Consider the following 18,968-nt stretch of genomic DNA (forward strand, 5'->3'; position numbering starts at 1 on the left):
TTGAACGAGTCCTTAAATATCATGGTCCATTAGGGCTCCAGCCCGCCTCTAATGAAAACTAACATCTCCACCATAATGGAGCAAAGTGAAGTCTGGTTAAATTTAGTTTCCTCCCTCAAAGATATTAGTTATCTCTATGTTATTATAGAGTGTTGTGCAATATAATTACTTAGAAATTTAAGACAGGGATGTAATCAAACTCCCTTGTTTTTCTTAGGCAAACAAGGCACATAAAAAGTTATAAATCGCCTTTATAGATAATTTCTAAGATTGCCTAATTTATTAAAGGAGTCGAGCACTAAGTGGATTTATTATCACAACCGTGACAAAGAAAGTAACTTTTCTTGCTTTCCTTCCAGGAATTAATCCATCAACTACCTCTTTTTACAGCAGCTTTTGCGATATTTCGGTCTTTGTGGAGATCGCTCTGGCAATATCTCGAATAAATGAGATCCCATTCGTCGGAAGCGAAAGCTGAAGATGCAGGGGATTTGAACAACTTTAGCGTGCAGTTGTCCTAAAAATTTCTGAGCAATGGCTTTACACAGCATTAGCAGGATTCAGATTCTTACACAGGATATTGTCTGGATGGATTGCTGTTTCTTGTGTCATGGAATTACACTCGCTTAAATAAATACCGGGAAAAAGGCTCGACTGCGGTAAAACGACAGGTAACATCATTATTATGAGAACGACGCAAATTCATACGTCAATAAACGAAAACATGCTAAGATTGCTACCTATTACGATTTAATGCTTCACTCCAGCTCGGCGTTTAACCCACTTCAAAGAGCAGTCTCGATCCTATTGGTTCTCCTCAGTTCGGTTCATTTCGAGTCAATTAAACGTATGCAGCAATCGGCAATGTTAACACTAAGTATGTTGAACGTGCAGAAAAATATCCCAGCAGCGCCATCTGCCGTGTTGTATTCTCATTAATCTTGGTTACGGGCCTGGACATAAAGCTCTGCTACTCACACACGAATATTTTGTTGAAATGCAGCAAAAAGGGCATGGCGAATGAGGCTGATGGGATATTTTCCTGCAGACCCAACATACTTGTTGTTCCCGTTGTCGATTTCTGCCTGCGTTAATTAAACGCAGAGCTGAAACGAGTGATAAAACTGTAATAGGCCTTAATCTTCTCATATTTTTCTTATGACGTGCTATATTTTTTCTATGAGGGTGCGAAGTATTAAAGTCGATTGAATATTTAACATTATGAAATTTTAAGTAATAACTTTCTTGAGGATCTGAAATGACAAAATTTTCTGGTATTTAGTAGACATGAATGGGGTATTCTGCACGCAGATACCTAATATTTTAAAATTAGCTAACGGGAATATCCAATGGGGCACAATCTGGACATTTAAAAAATTGGTTTCCGAAGGGGTTTCTTACAAGTCAATACTTTAGTTCGTAAGAAAGTTTACATAATAAATTCGTTTCTTCGTTCCATGTCAGTTTACGATTCGAAGATTAGCTGACAGGGAGAGAGTACGACGATAATGCCTTGTAATTCTATTATTTCCTTATTCAACCCTCTCCTTAAATGCGCAACGCTTACAACAGCATTTGGAATTAACTTCCTTTGCTTAGCAGATTAGTCTAGGATTTGCAATTAGCATTAAATATGAAATGTATTAAAATTTCTCGTGTTACACTCCTCTGCAGTTTAAATTTTCGTTCCTAAATTATTTTCAATATATCAAAGTTAGTCAATAGACCCGATCTGGATTATAACGAAATTAAACATATATCAAAGTTAGGCGAACGCTGATTAATTCTATAATATAAAATTTTGTTTGAATTTGTTTTATAATATATTTACGTATTTTAAACTGACAATAATGTTAATTTCTGAATGTTTATTTACCATAAATTAAATTAAATACGAGGCAATTTAGCAAAAGCATTAACATAAATTGACAAGCATACGTCGGAGCAAAAAGTGAGGAATTTTCCGCTAAAAACATTTCCAGTTGGACTTGGGGTAATCCCGATCTCAAAAACATACTTACCAATAACATTTAATCTAAATGGTAATGACATCTTGGGTTCGGTGTTCACTTGGCATTCATAGATACCCGAGTCTCGAATTTGGGGAAATTTGATTTGTAGGGTCCAGTTCGAAGAAGACTTCTCAGAGCGGATTATCTGAAAAAAAAAACATAGATTTGTATGTAAATATACATATCTATGTAAAAAAAAACGAGCTGACATATTATAGTGGAAGGATATTCGAGTTTCGCATTGAAATTTGGTCGTAAAAGATATGAGGTCCTCGGTGGTAAGGTAAATCATGATTCAGGCTTCAAAGATGCACTCTTTGCATTGCAGACATATTTGTAATAGATCGACGCATATAGGAAACAGTTTTTCTAAGTTAATGTTGCACCCTCCAGAATCGCTGAAGATATCACCTTTTCGGTACTGCCATGCGAAACGGTCCAAACGTTTCAAATAACGGAGCTTTTCCGATTAGAAAAGTGAAGCGTGCAGGAGTTAAAGTTTCACAAGCTTTGGGAACGATTCGGAGCCGTCACGATTTCCCTGCTTGACCGATTTCAATGCTATTCAGGTTCGAATGCCCTCAAGGATTATCGATCTTTTGAGTTCCGTCGCGATTAATCGATATTTGCGACCTGTAGAGTTCGAATGCGAAAACGAAATTTTAAGGAAATTTACATACTTCGAACATCCGCAATTACTGCACTGACTGCGATGTTGTCAAGTTCGGGACGAGAATGGTAAATATTCTACATCTGTCCAGCGAAAGCATGTGTAGATGTCAATTGAGAAGCTAGATGAAGACAATAATACTATTAGAGAGGAGGAGGAAAATGAACCTGTTGGTTAAAAAGAGAAGACCTAGCGCTAGAGAATTAACGTTGGCCGTTACCGCTCACTAACGGCAGCTAACGCACGGTAAACTTAGCGGCAGCTGTTAGGCCTGCCGTACACGAGCAACTTTTCACTCGCAACTATTTCATTGCCAAAATAGAACATGCGGGTTTAATTAGACTCCCGCACAGGGGTGATTTTTTAGTTGAAGCAACTAAATAATTGAAACATGTTTTGTTTCGCCGATGAGTAAATTGTTGCCTATAGTTGCTGACAAATATGCAACACACTTGTTCTAGCTGTACTGCAATTTACTCCTATGTTACGGCTATGTATATCATCGATTTTTCAATTTTTTCCTTGGTGGTACAGCCAGACGCACGTTGGCATTTTGGTACGAAATTCGACGTCCCAGTACATTCGACAAATTGTCAACACTCAATTCTCATTCAGGAATAATTGAAGAATTTTATCAAGTATGCTCTCAATCCCTCAAACAACTGATAAAATTGTCCCTTGAAACGTCTTCGGCGTAAAATCGGATGAATCCAAAATCGCTTTCGTTTTGGTGTCTTTTTTCGTACAATAAGGACACAAACACATGCTATCTCAACGAAATCCATGCCAAAGTGCCCGGTGGTCTGTCGAGTTTACTCAAATATTCAGTTACTCGTTCGTGGGCCCGAAATGTCACCAGCAACTTAAGTCGCTCTTGTGCGGCGGGATTTAACGTTGACCACCACCAACGGTAACTAACTGACGGTAGACTTTGAGGCAGTGCCGCACGCTGCGACTGTGCGCTATGTTCTGTTGATCGTGGTTGACTAAATGGCTGCGGTTTTTCAAAGGAAAAAGCAATTACTTTGGACTAATGCCCATGGTGGAAAATTCGATTATATGTAAAGGACGTTCTAAACTGATATTGTTAAAGTACATTACCTAATCCTTTGTAAATACGTTCATCATCTTAAAATTGAGTCAAGTTTATAATATTAATTGCATTTGCGAATAGATCAGCGTAAGTATGTTGATTGACTGTCTTAAGTACAGACATAATCCCTTGCCTATCATTAATAACGATGACACGTCATAATCAAAATTATGTTTGTAAGGCACGACAAGGCACAATAATTTGTAATCAGTTAAGGCGTGTATTCCCACAGATATTCCCGAAAGTGTCATTGATACAAACTAGGAATCAATCATCCTGATAATAATGAATTAATGGCGGGGGAATCAAATTGTGAACAGCCTTAGGCAGGATGTATAGGACAGATTCTAATGAATGGGACCCGGGAGGAACAAAAATAATCCATTGTGGCGCAAATTGATCTCTGCCTTTGTGAATTTTTATTTCGATATTAATAAATTATTCCTTGGTAAAGCAGCTTCCAGAAAACGTTTTTCTTATCCGTGAGACGTCTTGAATCGGTTCTTGTAGTGAGCTCGAACAATGAAAAATGTAAAACGCGACAGAAAATCATATATACCTACAGGAATATTGACGCACGAGCTGACTTTCAATGTACCAACATGTACATTCATCCTGGAAAATGTAAAAATTCTCCTCTGGAAAATTTATTTCACTTTCAAACAGTATTGCTCCACGTTTTTATATAAGTAAATTTTGAAGCAAGTGAAATTGGCACCTATATATCACACGAACGTACCTTAAAAGAATTTAGAGTGGCAATATCGAAGTCAAATTGTATGGAGGATAGATTGGAAGTTTGCGTCATTTGATTCACTTTGCGAGGCCTCTCTTATGGGACAAATGTGAAGAGGGAATAAGCAGGTGCGGAAGAATTCATGATAATGTTTTTGTTCGTGGATGGGGTATGTTATTTTCTTTCTGCACCCTGGGCGTATTAATATCAACTTAACTAACTTCCAGTTAGATTAAAATCATCACTCAATCATTGAGGTATATGAATGGAACGAACTGCAATTAAATGCGCTTTTTAGCTTTGCTCAAATAAAAACTGGAAGATATTATTTTTGCTCGGCTTTTGTTCCGGTTTTAGGGGTATTGTGAAAGGGTTGCTCCGCAACGAGGTTAAATTCAAATTAAACGCCTCTTTCAGAGAGAAATTAAATTTACTGCCTTTCGTAATAAGGCACTTAGAGGTCACAGAACTGATATTAGTACCGCTTTGGTGTAATTTGGAGTGACTGATGGGTCACGAATGGAAGGGGGCATTCCGGTAGTTTTTGGAAGCGATCTGTCCAACAGGGTAAAACTTCATCATTTGCTCTTTACGGGGATTACCATATTCATGCAAAGTGACAAAAATATTCTTTTATCGTTTATTCACACATTGCACGACAAACCAATAAGCATCATTCAACCCTCTAGATTAGCATGACATTACTTCTAAAGCGATGGGAAAATGGATTTGTATTGTGAGAAAGCTCTGCATCTTGACAATGCAATTTTAGAGCTAATAGTTACTTATAGGGAAGAAAAATATATCGGAAAAATCGGAAAAAAGAATGCGTAGGGGGATTAAGGCTAGGAGTGTGCAACGCGAACTCTTCTAGCTGGTACGAACGAAGAAGCACTGTTCAAGGACCTCGCGAACTTCGTTACATACATGAAATTAAAATAAATAAAAAAATGTTTACTTCCAAGTTAACTAAATCACAAATTATGAACACGTGGAACATTTGTGATTACAAGTTCGTCTCAGGGACAAAGCACTGGTCGAATCATTTCAGGAACGTACTGCTGACCAGCTGGATGACCATCCAAGCGGTCTTTGAACAGTGATAATCTACAGGAACATTAAAGTTTTCAAATGAGGACAGTTTTTTTTTTATCTTCCATTATCGTCGGCTTTATTTTGCGTGTCGCCAAGAACTATTTACGTTATCGAGCACGCACGTTGTTTACGTTATCGAGTGTTTACGTTATCGAGCGTCCGCTGTATTTGTAAAACGTAAATTGGGAAAGTTTCGATAATCGAAGTCCTACAACAATGAAGAAAAACAGGGTCTGACAGGATAACAATGCATTATTTGATAGCTCGGTACGATACTTTATTAAGCCATTTTGGAACTAATGCGGACATTTTCCAGCCACACATTGAAAATTGCCAAATGGAATATGTTCCAATAACAACCGAATTTCTAGGAAAAGTGATACAAGTTAAACAGTATTGGTTACTGCATCAAATAGCAATTGTGGGTAACTAGAATATTTCCCGCTACAATAATTTTCAAATATTTATGAGCATTTTATACATGAATAATTCTGTCAGTTCATTTCGGCACTGCACTTTTGGCAGCCAGATACATCTGCAAAATGCGGAACTGGAAAAGACGTTATACTTTCCACGAACAATATTAAGGAAGATGTTTTGATATAATTATTATAGATGAACTTCGAAAAGAAAATTTACAAGGGATCGTTAATAACCGAATCAATAATATCACGTGTATATATATTTGCTCTTTAGCTAGCAAAGAGTTTTCGCGATCTTTATTTCCGGCACAATAAACGTTATCGGAGTTAAGGGGCTCAATAACGGAGCCGCTTGGAGGAAATTTCCATTTTATAATTTTTAATTACAGAAATTAGGAATCGTAATTGGAACTCTACATTATAAACTTTCCAACATTTTTATCGAAGCATTTGCAAAAAATTAAAAGATATTGATGGCCAAATTAACGTTTGTCGTCGTTTCGACGAGTCGATTTTTTGAATTGCTTTATTTAATTATTATTGTTCGAATTGCTATATATTTGAGCAATTATAGCGAAATTGCCGTAACTCTATAAAACGCTCAACTCACGCCACGGCACTGTGGACGGGACTCAATGACAAAAAATATTTACGAAGCGAGAAATTCTGCAAGACTTTCAGTTTTCGAAATATATATAAAATAAAGCTGTCAGGAATTTTTTCCCTCATGCTTTCAGAGAAAAATAGTAATAACGGCATATGGCATTCGAGATTTACTGTATGCATTTTCAGCATAGAAGTTAACCATGCATGTTTCTATGTCTTGTGCTTGATTCTCTTTTCAAACTGGAGATTTTCGTACTTCTACTGAGAGCAAAGCACAATAATTAAAACTCCGTTTGCTTCGTGCATCGGCAAAAATATGCTGGAAATCATGAAAATGCAATTAACTGCTTTCATAAAGAATCAGCGTACGCTATACGTTCTATATCACTATACTTTTAGCATTAATTTCGAAGGCAGTGAAAAAATATAGTTTATATGAAAGTTCTAAAATTATTTCGTTAGTTGCCAAATTCAGAGGGTTTCTATCTTTTATGCTATCTATTGAAGGAATGGCCATCATTAACGTCCAATTAGAGACCGATATTGATGTTTGAAAAAAAGGCATTTAAAATGAAATAATTATAGAAAAATAAAAGAAAAAAGAATGTTTATATTATTGAGGTTCGTAGCATATGTTTCCGAGATTCCTAAGTACCTAATTTGAACGATGAGAACTGAGAAAAAAAATCTCATTGAGCCGTTCAGTTTGTGACACAATTGGGATCACAAGATAAATTAAACGTGATCGAAATTTTTTCAAAGTGGTTTCTTTATGCACAATATGATAGATGAGGTTGGACGGTGTTTCAATTTTCGATAGTGGAGATCTCTATATTGGGCTCGGCCCCAAAATAGAACACAATACAGGCCATTTCCTTTTTGGCTCTCAATCGTGAAAATAAAAATAAATCAAGTTTTGTGCAATTTTATGGGTTTCCTTAACCTCGTTTTCCCTTTCGTTAACATGCCGAGAAGTCGAGGTAGAGGGCTAATTTCACGTAACTCCCCCGGGGCGCAATTAGGGATCGGATAATCGAGTTTTGGGAAATAGAAATTTCTTTCAGGAAAATCTCTAATCGTGTGGACTCAAGTGAATCCATTTGGAACGTCATGCTGCTATAAATCCGACAACAATGGCTATTAAGTTGAATATTGAGTTATGAAGATCGGATAAAAATTTGAATAAATCTCAAAAGGGCATGCCACTGTATTTTTAAACTAAACATATAGTCGTTTTAAAAAGTCCCGATTTTGAGGAAAGGTAAATATTAAGCCTTTGCATGTTTGTCCGTATTTATTGTGGATATTATTACAAGAATTTCTTTCACCAAGCCAAAGTAAATTCAATAATAGCAATAAATTAAACAAATAATTTAAATTTGCGTCAATAAGCGACATGCAGCAATGCAAGAATGTGCTCTTCGCGGCATTCTTTGCGACAAATAATCAATATCCTCCGGAGGTATTTCATTCCATGCTACCTCAAGGTGATCATCCACATTCTTTGGAAGCCTCCATAAATTTCGAAGATTTCACGTCCCGAAAGTGTTCGATAGGTGATAGGTCTGGTGGCCGTGTAGCCCAAGGCGGTACTTTTCATTGTGCTTCTTTCAGGTAATTTGAAGTTTTCTTCTCAATATACGGTCTTGCATCATCTTGTTGAAAAATTCCATTTGACATAGTCCGCATGAAGGGTACTGGCCTCAGGAGATTGTTAAGATAGAAGGTCGATAACAAAAAAATTATCGGTGATCTTTGTTTTTTACTGATACTCTGATCATTTGGTATTCTATTATGCAGCATTATTTGGCCAAAATTACAAGATTTGATTATTACTACTACTGGGTGTCGCATTTGATATGAAACTTAGTGTATGATCGGTGAATATCCTTGAGGTGCTAGATTAGAGGTAATACCTCTAAAGTTAATTTTCTTCCTAAAGAGTGTCTTTGACTCATTGCAAAATGATCTTCGTATCTCCGTGTCTCCCTGAAAACTTAATATTTCTATTCTACGGTCTGATTAGTCGGTCAAGATTACCATTCTCCTATCTTAGCATCTTTGGTTTATTACAGTTTCGAACTTAATTAAACTTAAGACCTTTTTTAGCTGTCTCGACACCGGAAATACGGAATCCTTTTAAGTCCCATCTAAATAGATAAGCACGTCCTAACCTGGTGGAGTAAACCGTTTTTATCCTAACCTGAGATTAATTGAACCATAGCAACCTGCTACCTTTGGTCAAAACAAAAACTTCCATACAGGCCCAGGGAAATTAATTACAAGGAAATTGCTATTCCTTGAACCTCCATAATCCCGCTAAGAATGAAGTAAATTACCTCGTCAGGAAACAAGTCGAACTAAATTCCTTTCGACTTAAGAGGGAGAAGTGAGGGCTTTGAAAATGTTAAATGAGATTTTGGCGGAACTTCCGGCAAATGGTTTCCTTAGAAACTATGAAAAGCTGCGAACTACTGTACTTTCGAATTAAGTCAACCTTATTAAATTACATTAGACGAACATGGCTACAGATCGTAATTCGTTCCAGATAAATGGGCGTTGCAGCGACAGCCTTTCCAAGACACATGAAGAAAGTAAAAAAGAGATTTTCTTTTTGAACGGCGGGCTTCTCCGGTCTTTAAAACCTCAGTAAAATTCGGTTTAAACGAGGAAATTGGGGGATTTGAATCCATTTGAGGAAAAATGGGGATTTTACACAACTGGATAAATACTAGTGGACAACTTCGGTATTTTCCAAATCTAAAAGATTCGAGTCTGGCAGTTGTAAAATACATTAAAGTTCAGTGCACTGAAACATTGCTCAAACAAACATAAATCATACTCCTCTGATAATTTCGCATCGATTTCCTAATTAAAACGTGGCAAAACGGAGGAAATATCTAACTTTGAGACACTTATTCTTGAAGATCTGAAAGTTAATGCTTTCAGGATTTACCCACGAAGCGGGAAATTGTAAAAGTTGTAGTTTATCTTCTTGTTTGTAGGTCTCAAACCGCTTTAGTACGTTGCCAAGTGGGACACGTAAATTCAAAAATTATCCACAATGGAGGGACGTGGCGTCAATACTTTAGAGCCTCCAAATGGGAGAGGGGAATCAGCTCAGCACGTCGAGTTTGTCGGATCGAACCGAGCGAGAAAAAGCAACATTAAATATGAATTCGTCAGATATGATAAATTATTTTTTATGGGGGATTTATGTCGCCGAAATTGCTCTTTCAGGTGACTGAGATTCAATATGGTGAAAAACGTTTTAAGCCAATTTCGCTTGACTGCAACATTCTAACAATACATGGGATACGCATAGCTAAGATGTCGCAGAAGCCATAGCTTTGATGGGTTTTTGGCATCAAAGCAAAAGAAGCTCTTAAGAATTTCATTATATTAAAGTTACCTACCATCTCTTGAATTTGTTTTTAAAATTAATTCATGAGAATTCAGATTAACTTGCGCTATTTTGGGTTCCATACCTTTAGCTAGGTTTAAAAACTCACTAAGATTGTTTTTTTATGCATAATTATGATTGAATAGAAGGTATTTTTCTGTGAGAAATTAAATTTTAAAATTTTCCACGTTTGCACCAAATATATCTGCAATTAATATCAAATCAGTGATATGATTTAAAAATGATCGTTTGCGAGTCAGTGTCGTTTTTTTTTGGCGCACGAATGCCTGTAAAAATTTTTCCATACGTTAATGTTTAATTGAACTCACATTAAACATTGAGATTAACTCACATGCGCTTGTAGGAAAAATGTTGTACCACTTGCGAGAGATCCGTTATTGCGCTCGTTTTTGACCCAATTCCGCTTTGTATTGTTCGGTCATCTCGTCTCTTCGCTCCTCGTTTTGTAAGCATGCATTGATGCGCCAATGAGCTGTCTTATGGAACTTGTACGTTATTGTTACGTAACACGAAAAAATGGAAGCTTTAATACCGCAACGCTCTTCCCAGCCGAATCGAAGACTCAGCTAAGAATGAAAGTTAGGTAGCACAGGATCATTCAAAGTCGACGCCCCACCCATATATATTTAAAGTAAGCTAAAAAAAAGGTAAAAATAGTAAATTATGGAAAACGACGCTATACTTTTTTCGAAAATGTACCTTTTTTTTCAAAAATGTGAAAATCGATACATTCTAAACAAGTTTTGTGTAAAAAGTTTTTTTTTTAACTTTTAATCTTTTCATAATATTATTATATATAAGATGAGATACAAAATAAACTCTTATCTCGGCAGTACTACAGTAAGCGGCAGCCGTTTTTTGAATAAATTTTCATTTATGTTTAGGTTTAGTCTAGACTGTAGTCAGGCATCGCACCATTCGCACTTAGCTGCCCTGGGAAAGGCTTTTATTATGATTTTGTTTATTTTCAATTTAAATTTTAAAAATTTAAGCAAGACGGTCTTATTTTTAGTCAGTTGGATTTTCGATTCAAGACAGGCCTTCAGTCTCTTAAAATTTCTCGTAATAGTTGTATCAAGCAATTGTTGATGTTAATAAACTGTAATGTACCCTTATGTTACGCTCATGTACATCATTTTTTCGCATTACGACCGACATTGCCAAATTTCAGTATCCATTATTCTCAAAAACATTTTTTGTTAGAAGATTTTCCATACCGTCTTGACGGAGTTAATTTATAGCGAAAGTTGACAAAGTGGTCTCAACGTGATGCCTGTCCTGCCCATTATGCCAGAAATGTCAGAGAAGTTTTAAATGAGCATTTTCCACAAAGGTGGATAGGGCGTGGTAGTGCAGTTGACTGGCCAGCCCGATCACCAGACTTGACTTCGCCAGATTTTTTTTGTGAGGTCATTTGAAGCGTGTCGTTTATGATCCAGTGTCAGCTACATGGAAACTACATGAACATGAATATTAGGATCTGAAACGCCAGAAAATACCACACAATCATTTCAAAACATAATTGTCAAGTGCCTTAAACAGCGGTGGAACGATTTTGAACATTTGTTGGATCGATTTTTTTTTTATAAAATAAAATTTACTACATAACAAATAAAACTGCTCGAAGACCTTCATACGGTTTAACGGAGCGTTTACTTTATATTTAGCATTATTGTGAATTTTATCGTTTTGAGCAAAAAATGCGTCAAGTAAAAACATTTTTACGGGCAACAAAGAATTCGAATGAAAAAAAAAATTGGGTGTTCCACTTGAAAAAACCAAGTTGACCCCAAAAACAGGTGACGGGGAGCTTGGAAAAAAATATCATAATAAAAAATTGTGCCCCCGAAAATAAAACAGATTTTATTCGAAAATATCATTTATTTTATTACAATTCGATATTATCACATTTTTTTTTGTAAATCTTCTCGATTGCACGATATTTGCTTGTGACATTTATCTAGAATAGCATATATGTATTTTCGCCGAATAAAATACTTGTTTTTTATGCTTTCCATTACTCGGATCGGAGAACTTTGGATCAATAAGGAGATGACATTAAGGATGGGAATCTACAAGTGCGGCTGAAAGCTATAGAGGAAACAATGTGAAGCGGATTGCTTTTGACAAACAATTCTGGAAAAGTGGCAAATGTTACCAATACTAATGTGTGCACCAGTAGAAGAGATAATAACCTTTATGGGCATAATGGGCTCAGGTGAATAATTCAAGATTAATTTAGTACTTGTAAAACTCAAACTGAAACAGCGGTGAAGGAAGGTTCGGTAGCAATTTTCCCTTGTTTCCGAATAATGGACATACCCGGCCGCATACATGACGAAAACCTGGACTTACCTGGAACAATGGCATTTACGACTTCAAAACACGTTAGAAATTTATATAGGGGGATTACAAAGTATCACATTCTCGCGTACTGCCTCTCATACACAAACTTTTCTTTCCTGAGTGTGATTGATTACCTGTTCCATAATTCTTATGGCATGTAATATTCTCTCACTGCTCAGCGATTTAACTGAACATGAGTGGTGAAAAGTTTTTCTGCGACAGTATTGATAGCCTTTCTGAATTGGATATGTACTTAAACATAAACTTTGAATTTTTAACCCATAATTATTAACTTAAGGTTAAAATGTAAACGTAGGCTGCCTGGAAAGTAGAGACGAATTTTAAAATGCAATAAAACATGAGTTTCAATGAAAATTGAATTAATTTTTTTACAAATATATCAAGTAGCATCTCCCATTTAAGCCTGAAAAATTACATCGGCCATATGACCGCTCAAAGAGGCGCGGCATTGAGTAATGCGTTCATTGAAATTCGCTGTGAACCGTTCACAAACATCTGGCGGGGTGCTGTTAACAACCCTTTCAGTTTTAGTCTTCAATTGGGGGTATTGTTTTCGGTTTGCTGACATAAACTTTTGATTCAATAAATCCCAGTCAAAAGAAATCGCATGGCGTAAGATGGCATGATCTGGCAGGCCATTCTTGGTCACCACGCAAAGAGGTGGCTCTTTGGGGATATGTTTCGTTCAGCAGAGATCGTTTCGTGGCATGTGTGACGAGACGCACCATCTTGTCGAAATCGCAAATGGTCGTTTCCCATTCGTTCCGAAACTAGAGGAAACCGGTCTGAAAGCATATTCCTGTGACGGTCTCCGTTCACAGCGACAGCGGCTCCCTCGTCATCTCTAAAAAAGAAGGGTCCGATGACTCTTTTCGCCCAGAAAATGTCACCTGCTCCGTGACGAGAAACGCTATCAGCCGAGTAATCAGAAGAATGACGAAAGTGATGATACCACGGCAACCGTTCGTAATGTAATGATGCATTTTTTCATACTTAAATGGGAGATGTCACTTGATACGTTTGTAAGAAAAAATAAGCCAAATTGTCGCTTGAAAATTCGTTCTTACTTTTCGGACACCCTTTATGTTTAAGCTCATAACTAAAGCAAAATGCTGATTGAAAATCGTCTGTTCGAAACCCTCCACCTCAAAGAGCAGCCTTGCAGCGTAACTGTGCCTTCTTGTGTCAATCAAAGAAAATATTCCTTTAGTTAATTGCCTCATAGCTCTCGCAGTTTGTCAAGTAAACGAACCACTATAATCATCCCTTACAGGCTTCTCCGAGCTTACTTCAAAATCGGTATATTCCTTGAATATCCTTCCGACCCTACAACAGCTATCTCAATGTGACGTTTTAGTTAATTACAATGACTTTAATTAAAATACATAGCCTAATTATGAAAATTGAGAAATGCGCTGTCGGTCCTGTAGATGCGAAGTGGTAATTCAGGTATGAACGTGTTTAGCGCAGATTTGGGAATACATACGCAGTATAATATAATTGAAACGAGTTTTCACGTTTCCCTTTAGTTTTAATATTTCCTCTAATTAAATTTATAAATGGACGAATGCGTGGTCCGTCCTGTTGAAAGGAGCGAAAATCGTGACTCATACTAACAAGACAACTTGAGTTATGGAAGGACCGTAATTACTACACTCCTGGAAGGGCCAAGTAAAGCAAATTGTAAACTAAAACTATCCTGAGTAAAAGTCTAGTTTTAAATTACTCATGGCGGCAGCCGTATATCAGGTAAACTTATCTATAAAGTGAGTTCAAATTAGAAACTTTGCTTCTAGACATAGGGAAAATGAAATAGCACCGTAAAGCTCGAAAGTTTCTTTTCAGGGTTTAAAGAAATAATCTAGTTTTTTTTTGAAAAAAACAAACTAAAACGTGTTTTCATTCGTTCGGGGCAGTAAAAACAATTATTGTTATCAGCTCACGCGGAAAATGTCTTGTTTGCCTCCGATCGCTTGCGATTATACCGTGAGGAAAATTATCACTTTTTGCACTCGTTAGGAAAATATTAGTGTGTGAATTATTAGCTGGGTATAAAAATAAGTAGGGTTTAGTTGAAACGAAGAGTCCAAGCGACATTTCGAATGCAAGAAATTAGTCCAGATCGATTAGCTACCGACATATACAGGGTCCATCATACATTGTACGGCAAAAGTAACGCACATTTTTCATTTTTACGCATTTTCGTTTTTGTGATTTTAGAGAAAAAAATTTATGTTTACTAAAGAAGGATAATCGCAATTTCCAGTAAATCTAACTTGATGGAACCAATAAGGGGCACAGTTAAGTGAATACGTGGCACACCAATAAATCATGTAATTTTTATTCCTGAACTATATGATATCTCCATGTAAATATCATTTTATTTATTAGAAATTGAATAAAAAATTTAATTCGCTGACCGAAAAACCACTGGCGTTCCTTCTTTTTTAGTGAAACTCCGGTCATTTGATACTCTATCGCGAAGCATTGTTTTACCAAAATTACAAGACTTAATTGTTATTATTACTGCATGGTGCATTTCATATAAAACTGGGTGTAACAATTTTAAGTAGTTTCTAAGCAATTGTTAATATCTCTTAAATAAACATGTAAAAAAATATGAAAAAGTTTTAAGAGCCATAAAACAATAATCTAAAATCATTAGCGCACTTTATAAATATTTTCAGTAGCAAATCATTCAGTTTAAAAAATTATGCGTTAATTTTGCGGTGCAGGGTATATATGAAAAAACGGCAATAGCGTTTCTATCAAAAAATGTTTCAGTTAAAGTTACAAGACTAGTTTTTTGTCACTTTTTGACGACCTTGAAGTATTTTTTTCTTACCCCGTAACAGTCCAACGGAGTCCAACTTTTGGCTTTCAAAGGTGACCCTCTATTTCTCATTTGTTTCGCAGAATCTACACTTATTTGCGCATACAGGTATATCAAATTTCATTGGGGTTAGATACGACAAATTCCGAAGGAATTTTTTTTCTTCATTCTATTAAAAAAATTAAACTCAATATTTATTTATTTATTGATTCATACATAGTATGTCTGCGATGGAGTGCACAAGGGGAGAAAACTTTATTATTCATTTTACGATAAAGAGTCATTCTTTATAACAAGTTCTACTTTCTATAAGAAAATGAGTTTGCAATATAAACATTTTAGGTCAGATGTACAGGGTGTTCAGAAATTAGTAAAACATAAAAATGTTTCAAGATAGAAGTACCATTATTTATTATTTTCAAACATGTTTGTTGTTACAAAAAATGTACGAAACAATGTTGAACTAACAAAAAATCTAAATACCAATTTTGAAATGAAAATTCGAAAGTATTAAATTAAACTACATAGTTAAAAATTATTCGACATAACTGCGTCCTATCTCGACACAATTTTTGTGTTAACTTAATCAATTTACTGTACTCTTTAAAAATAATTCGAGGCACATTTAGTTCATCAATTGCTTCCTGTATGTGCTCTTTTAATACTTCCCTATCATGTGGCAGATCATTCGTATAAACCTTTTGTTTTAAGGCGTCCCATAGAAAAAAGTCTAACAAAGAAGGGTCAGGCGATCCAGCTGAATAATGGATCGGGCAAAACCTCCCTATCCACCTCACGACAAAATGATTATGTAACCATTGTTTGATCGACGCTGTGCAATGAACAGAACATCCCTCTTGTTCTTAAAACATGTCACTACGTACTTCTGGTTCTAAAGTATTAAGAAATGGAAAAGCGAATGTTTCAAAAATGTTCAAAAACACCTGTTGGTTTAAATTCTCCTCTATAAAATATGGATCAATGATCCGATCCAAGAAAATTCCACATCATACATTCACTTTTTGGTAATGTTGACTATTTTGGGGAGATACGCACCCGTTTGTGCAAAATCTAGATTCATCGATAAAAAAAAAAGAAATCTGTGAAATCTCTGGTTTTCAAGATAATTTTCACCTATTGGTAAACGAAACTCTAAACGTCTCTCTTCATCTTCAGGCTCGAGTGTATGCTGCAGCTTTGGCTTAAAAGATTTTAATCTATAAAAATTGTGGGTAATTCGCTTTTGCTTAAATCCACTACATCGTCCGGCTTCCTTAAAGATAATTTCGGGTGATCAGAAACTGACCCTATTGCTATTAATGTAGGTGTGTCATTTCCGTCGTATGTTTTCTTAGATTTCTTCACGTTCATCATCGATCCAGTTCCATTGAATTTTTCCACGAAATTCCGCAATGCCCCTTTCGATACAGACCTTTTAGAAAATTTTCATGGAAAAAAATCTACTACACCGTATTGAAAAGATACATTTGCAATACCGTAACATTGTACTAAATAAATATGTTCTTTTTTGCCCAACATTTTTGGAAATGCTGTCACAAAATCAATGCTGGTCAATATTGAGTAAGGTGCTGTGGATATCGACGCAAATGGCTCGTTATCAATCGACTATCATGATTTTTTTGTTAAAAGTATGTAGGGTTTTAAAACCAAGCCGTAGTTTAGTTGACCACCGGCGCTTTCTTGAATTGTATCGGTTCTTTTCATTTTACAACGCCGCGTCTCCATCCTTGGAGATATTGTAGATAAAACAATTAGGGCAACGATCTTCTGGGTATCTGGTGCTCAGATGTTACTAAGCGGGGGTGAGAAACCCAGGTAGTAATTAAGTTAGTTGGTAAGAAGCGGACCTCAGCAGTCCCAAAATGCGAACTGAGATGAGACAAGCCTTGGTCCACTTGTTCTTTTATCTTAATTACTAAACGCACACGTACAGCTTCTATTTCTTGAAATGTGATTCCTTTCGTAGATTAACCACCACCACATGTCTACTCTAGCACGGAATTTGACATCACATTGAATTCCGATTTCACACGTAAGTAGTGGTACTTCTATCTTGAAGCATTTTTATGTTTTTTCAATTTACTAACATTATGCATCTAATTTAAAATGTTTATATTGCAAACTTATTCTCTCGACGAGCGGAACTTTTCCTAAACCGATTCTTTGTCGTAAAACGAATGATAAAGATTTTTTTCCTCTTGGGCACTCCATCCGCGGACACATTGTATATACGCGTCACATACGTATATGTATGTATGTGAGGTTTTATGAAGAAAGTGATACGAGGGTGTTTATTAATTCGCCTAATGTGAGTGTGAAAATACATGTTGTCTCATAAAGATAGTGCTATAACCTGGCCTTAGGTATAGGGACAATGTTACGAACACCTGTTAGTGTCTTATCACATTTTAGAAATGGACTAAGCTTGTAATAGTTGAAATAGATTATCGGTGATAAAAGATGTAGAGGGCCTGTTTATAATCTCGCCAAAAACATATTGTTGGGAAAAAACCCAACATAAATCAGCGGTATCGCTGGGCTCCAATTAGGCCCTAAAGACGTTGGAACAATCCCAACATACATCTGCTGCATTGCACCTCGCGATGCAGCACTTACCCTCAACGTGTTTAAACCCGGCCACCGTGATGGCACTGGTTCCTTGAATTATCGCTGTCCCGATTTATGGGGGGCACCAGATAAACCTGTCAAGGGAACCAGAGAGCCACATCTGGGCTTTGACGGCGGAGATTCTTGGGAAAAAACTTTCCACAGAACTAGGGGGCGGTGTCGGTTGGGATTGGTCAAGATCTTATCGTGGTGATCTCCCTCCAGCCCCACCATTCCTGGGACGCAAAAAATCCTGACTCCCAAAAAACATTCTCTCCAAGACAGTACTCGCGAACGCTCTTCTTCCCGTTTTTCGGACACTTTCGATCCCTGAATGCGGAACTCTTTCAAAAATCTCTCTCACATATCTTAACTCTAAAACAGCGCTCGCGAACTCTCTCTCTCTCTCTCTCTCTCTCTCTCTCTCTCTCTCTCTCTCTCTCTCTCTCTCTCTCTCTCTCTCTCTCTTTCCCGTTTCTCGGACATTTCTCGATCCCTGAACGCGGAACACTATCAAACCTCTCTCACAACATTAGCTCAATCTCTGCTCAGTAACTCTTTTACAAGTCACCCTTCAAACTTTATACTTATCTTTCTCTGATATCGGGCAACCCAGTACCGACTCTGTAAAATTGAAATGTATATAAAGTTGTAAATCCGTAGTGTAAATTAGAGTGATATCTGTAGTGTAAAGTAAATTACTTAAGTCGTGCTACGGAGTTTGTCTTCCCCGAACCCTTGAACCCCGTTTACATCAATTGGTGCATCAGCGTCTGGTCTTTCGAATCACAATAACTCACACCAGCAAAATAGGAGATACCTCTTCGGGTGCCTTGTGAGGCAGTCGATTCTGTTAGGCAGTGACTGAAAGCCTCTGGCCTAAACACATAGGGAAGTGTGAAGGGAGTCATTCAGGGATGCGAGCGTGGGAAGAATGTGGAGGTCTGGGTGCCGGTTCTGGTGAAAAAGAACAGGCGCACCCAGGGTGACTCGGATGCATTGTGTGGGGGGCATTCGACCCCCGATCTTAGGGAAATAAAGAAGTACCGCTAAGACTTGTGCTTTATTCCACCCTCCTTCAA

At 36.8% G+C, this 18,968-nt stretch overlaps 1 protein-coding gene across 2 annotated transcripts in view; it reads right to left on the reverse strand.

Annotated features, from left to right (window-relative positions):
- Positions 1-18,968, reverse strand: part of LOC136348793 (limbic system-associated membrane protein-like) — a 136,745-nt gene that overhangs the window by 30,519 nt on the left and 87,258 nt on the right. For both annotated transcript variants that reach the window (XM_066299932.1, XM_066299938.1), the window contains exon 4: positions 2,022-2,157. In XM_066299932.1, the coding sequence (XP_066156029.1) occupies positions 2,022-2,157 (136 nt within the window). The remainder of the gene's footprint in view (positions 1-2,021; positions 2,158-18,968) is intronic.

This window comes from Euwallacea fornicatus, chromosome 2, assembly GCF_040115645.1.
Source record: "Euwallacea fornicatus isolate EFF26 chromosome 2, ASM4011564v1, whole genome shotgun sequence".
NCBI classification, from domain to species: domain Eukaryota; kingdom Metazoa; phylum Arthropoda; class Insecta; order Coleoptera; family Curculionidae; genus Euwallacea; species Euwallacea fornicatus.